Source organism: Salmo trutta, chromosome 9 (assembly GCF_901001165.1).
Source record: "Salmo trutta chromosome 9, fSalTru1.1, whole genome shotgun sequence".
Lineage (NCBI taxonomy): Eukaryota > Metazoa > Chordata > Actinopteri > Salmoniformes > Salmonidae > Salmo > Salmo trutta.
This window is the reverse complement of record NC_042965.1, coordinates 39072722-39077458: the sequence shown is the minus strand read 5'-3', so window position 1 is coordinate 39077458 and position 4737 is coordinate 39072722. Positions and strand designations below refer to the sequence as shown.

Sequence of the window (4737 nt, the reverse complement as noted above, 5' to 3'; positions counted from 1 at the left end):
CACTTTCTGGAGAGAGTGCTCGGAATGGTGTGGGGAAAAGTGTGTGTGCGTGCCTGCGTGCGTGTCAAATGAGGCTTCTGAGAGAGAGAGAGAGGGAGAGAGAGAGAGAGAGAGAGAGAGAGAGAGAGAGAGAGAGAGAGAGAGAGATAAAGGAGTCCTGTCATGGTGTAATGGTATTTTAGAGTAGCTTTTACCTCACTCACCGTGACAGCACCGGAAACTCTTCTGTAAACAGTAAACCCACTTAGCAGCAGATGCTGACGTACCTACTACAGTACAGCACAACCCAGACTGGGTTGAAGTATACGGCCTTCGTTGACTCATAGCAGTCTCCAGTTAAGTAGAAAACACACCGTGCCCACGAGGGGCTTAAAGGAAGAAGATGGCCGCTTGTGAACGGTGGCGATTCAACATATATAAGTAGAATTGTTGGGAAGGAACTGATTTTACATGTGTACCTGTATTACCACATGTTATGTGTTAGACAGAAACAGTCGAGTCAAGAGGATAACCGTCGTAGTGGCTTCTTCATAATGTACTCTATGGTGTACTGTACACTATGTGCTTTTGTGGGGGGGCAACGTTCCTGCAGGGTTTCTGTGAGGGTCTGCTGCATACACTTTTGTGTATTTGTGTAAAATATATGTGTTTTCAGACTTGTCTCTGATGATTGTGTTAGTGAGTGTGTGTGTGTGTGTGTGTGTGTGAGTGAGTGAGTGAGTGAGTGTAAGTAGAGCTCTGCAGAATGATTTGCAGACATGGTGTGTTTGTAACTTTTACACAGAGTTCTCTCTGACCATTCCAGCCATGTTCCTCTCCTCCGGCTCAGCGCGAGCGTGCGTGTGTGTGTTTTCTAAGTTGATTAAAAATTACAGTCCTCAGCTCATCCACCCCTCAACTGTATCACTCCAGAAGAATCTCTTCCAGTTTTAACCAGTTTTCTCACTTTTTGCTTTGACCTCATCTGACATACAGTGTATTCGGAAGGTATTCAGACCCCTTGACTTTTTCTACATTTTGTTACGTTTCCGCCTTATTCTAAAATGGATTAAATCAATTTTGTTCCTCATCAATCTATTATGAAAAAGAGAAAACATGTTTTTAGACATTTTAGCAAATGTATTGAAAATAAATAAACAGAAATACCTTATTTACGTAAGTATTCAGACCTTTTGCTATGAGACTCGAAATTGAGCTCAGGCGCAGTCTGTTTCTGTCATGGTTCCACCTGTCACTAGAGGGAGCCAGAGACCACCCTAGAGACATTAACGACACTCAGGTGTGTCTTATTTACTCATTATGATTTCCCTGTTAAAAGAGGGATGTTTTCTGTTGTGCTTTGCAGAATCTTGAATTGTTCACCGTTTGCGTTCATTTCCTGACTGCGTTTTCGAGACTTAGTGTTTGTTGTTTTTCAAGTGTACTGTGATCCTGCGGCTACCTTTTCTCAGTAAAGTATTATGTTTATGTTTATCCTTAACCACTGATTCCTTGTCTGGTCTCTTATCTTCTCCAACGTCACCACATCACAGTTTCCATGGATCATCCTTGAGATGTTTCTACAACTTGATTGGAGTCCACCTGTGGTAAATTCAATTGATTGGACATGATTTGGAAAGGCACACACCTGTCTATATAAGGTCCCACAGTTGACAGTGCATGTCAGAGCAAACCAAGCCATGAGGTCGAAGGAATTGTCCATAGAGCTCCGAGTCAGGATTGTGTCAAGGCATAGATCTGGGGAAGGGCACCAAAAAATGTCTGTAGCATTGAAGGTCCCCAAGAACACAGTGGTCTCCATCATTCTTAAATGGAAGAAGTTTGGAACCACCGAGACTCTTCCTAGAGCTGGCCGCCCGGCCAAACTGAGCAATCGGGGGAGAAGGGCCTTGGTCAGGGAGGTGACCAAGAACCCGATGGTCACTCTGACAGAGCTCCAGAGTTCCTCTGTGAGATGGGAGAACCTTCCAAAAGGACAACCATCTCTGCAGAACTCCACCAATCAGGCCTTTATGGTTGAGTGGCCAGACAGAAGTCACTCCTCAGTAAAAGGCACATGACAGCCCGCTTGGAGTTTGCCAAAAGGCACCTAAAGACTCTCAGACCATGAGAAACAAGATTCTCTGCTCTGATGAAACCAAGATTGAACTCTTTGGCCTGAATGTCAAGCATCACATCTGGAGGAAACCTGGCACCATCACTACAGTGAAGCATGGTGGTGGCAGCATCATGCTGTGGGGATGTTTTTCAGCAGCAGGGACCGGGAGACTAGTCAGGATCGAGGGAAAGATGAATGGCGCAAAGTACAGAGAGATCCTTAATGAAAACCTGCTCCAGAGCGCTCAGGACCTCAGACTGGGCAAAGGTTCACCTTCCAACAGGACAACGACCCTAAGCACACAGCCAAGATAACACAGGAGTGGCTTGGGGACAAGTCTCTGAATGTTCTTGAGTGGCCCAGCCAGAGCCCGGACTTGAACCCCGATTGAACATCTCTGGAGAGACCTGAACATAGCTGCGCAGCGACACTCCCCTCCAACCTGACAGAGCTTGAGAGGATCTGCAGAGAGCAATGGGAGAAACTCCCCAAATACAGGTGTGCCAAGCTTGTAGCGTCATACCTAAGAAGACTCAAGGCTGTAATCGCTGCCAAAGGTGCTTCAACAAAGTAGAGTAAAGGGTCTGAATACTTATGTAAATGTCATATTTCAGTTTTTTATTTATACATTTTCAATGATTTCTAAAACCTGTTTTAGCTTTTTCATTATGGAGTATTGTGTGTAGATTGATGAGGGAAAAAAAACTATTTTAATCCATTTTAGAATAAGGCTGTAACGTAACAAAATGTGGAAAAAGTCAAGGGGTCTGAATACTTTCCTAATGTACTGTACACACACACCTTTAACCTCATCTGACCTACATACATACTGTTCACACCTTTATCTCTCTGTTCTTTTTCTCTCTACCTGTTTTCCTTCCTCACTCTTTCTTTGTCTTTCTCTTCATCTCTCTCGCTCTCCTTTGCTTTCTTTCTCCATCCCTCCCCATCTTTCTCTCTTTCTCTCTCTCCATCTCTCCTTCCATCTCTCTCCCTCCATCCCTCTCTTTTTGTAGGAGGCTCAGACCACTGTTATCCATAATCCAATGGATGGAACTAAGGTACACCCCCCTCTCCTCTCTTCTCCTCTCCTCTCCTGTCCTCTCCCCCTGTCCTCTCTTCTCCTCTCCTCTCTTCTCTTCTCCTCTCCTCTCCTGTCCCCCCTCTCCTCTCTTCTCCTCTCCTGTCCCCCCTCTCCTCTCCTCTCCTGTCCTCTCCTCTCTTCTCCTCTCCTCTCCTCTCCTCTCCTGTCCTCTCCTCTCCTCTCCTCTCCTCTCCTCTCCTCTCCTCTCCTCTCCTCTCCTCTTCTGACCTCTCTTCTCCTTTCCTCTCCTCTCCTCTCCTCTCCTCTCTTCTCCTCTCCTCTCCTCTCCTCTCCTCTCCTCTCCTCTCCTCTCCTCTCCTCTCCTCTCCTCTCCTCTCCTCTCCTCTCCTCTCCTCTGTTCTCCTTTCCTCTCCTTCCCTCTCCTCTCCTCCCCTGTTCTCTCCTGTCCTCCCATTCGTCTGTTCTGTTTGATCTATTTACCCCCCTTTCTGCATCTTTGTGTGCGTGTCAGCACAGAGGCCTGTGCTGTGTCATCACAGAGGCGTGTACTGTTTGTGTGCAATTATGCACAGTTATTTATGTTTTATCCAGCACCCCGCCCAGCACAGTCCCTCCCTAATAGTGTGTGTGTATATGAATATGTAGGTGTGTGTGTGTGTGTTTGGGTGAAGACAATTTTTAAAATGCTAATGTCAACTGGAAACAAATGGTTGGTTCAGGTGAATTTAGATTTTTAGATGTAAAATAATAGCATATTGAGTTAATTGAATGTGCTCAATATTAGTCTCTAAACTCTTAGAGAAAAAGGTGCTATTTAGAACCTAATAGGGTTCTTCGGCTGTCCCCATAGGAGAACCCTTTGAAGAAGCCTTATTGGTTCCAGGTAGAACCCTTTTGAGTTCCATGTAGAACCCTTCCCACAGAGGGAACCAAAAAGGGTTCGACCTGGAACCAAAAAGGGTTATCCTATGGGGACAGCCGAGGACCCTTTTGAAAAGAGTGTACAGTTCTTCAGGGACTTGCATGTGCTACTGACCGTAATGGACAGACGTACAAAGCATACAGTATGTTTGTTTGTACCTGTTAACACCTCTCATTCAGTAATCTTTCAAATCAATCCAGTACATTTCAACCCCTCGATGTTTTACCGGGGTACAAAGTGACTTTACACTGAGGTAAACCATTACAGAATTAAATCTGTCCCTAAGGGTGTGTGTGTATGTGCGGGCGTGGGTGAAATATTGTCCCCATGTGGCCTAACTGCACCAAACCTACAGGACTTATGTAATAGCCTGAAATCAACCGTGGCCCTTGTGGGAATGTCAACAGCCTCTGCTCTGCTTCCTCCCTTGGTTGGCACTGTGAGCGTCTACAGTGTTTGTGTTCATACTGTACTGTAGCATCTGTAGCATCTGTAGCATCTGTAGGCTGTATTTATCTACTGGTTTAATCTCCCCTTGTCTATCTGTCTTTCTATCTATCAATCTGTTTGTTCCATTGTTGGTCCCTGTTAGACAGCACGAGACACACACACACACACACACACACACACACACACACACACACACACACACACACACACACACACACACAC

At 45.5% G+C, this 4737-nt stretch overlaps 1 protein-coding gene across 1 annotated transcript in view; it reads left to right on the top strand.

Moving 5' to 3' along the window:
- The window catches only part of LOC115200524 (calcium/calmodulin-dependent protein kinase type II subunit beta-like), a 111971-nt gene that overhangs the window by 91403 nt on the left and 15831 nt on the right, over positions 1 to 4737 (top strand). The window contains exons 13-14 of the mRNA XM_029763648.1: positions 276 to 301; positions 3115 to 3159. Coding sequence (XP_029619508.1) covers positions 276 to 301; positions 3115 to 3159 — 71 coding nt within the window. The remainder of the gene's footprint in view (positions 1 to 275; positions 302 to 3114; positions 3160 to 4737) is intronic.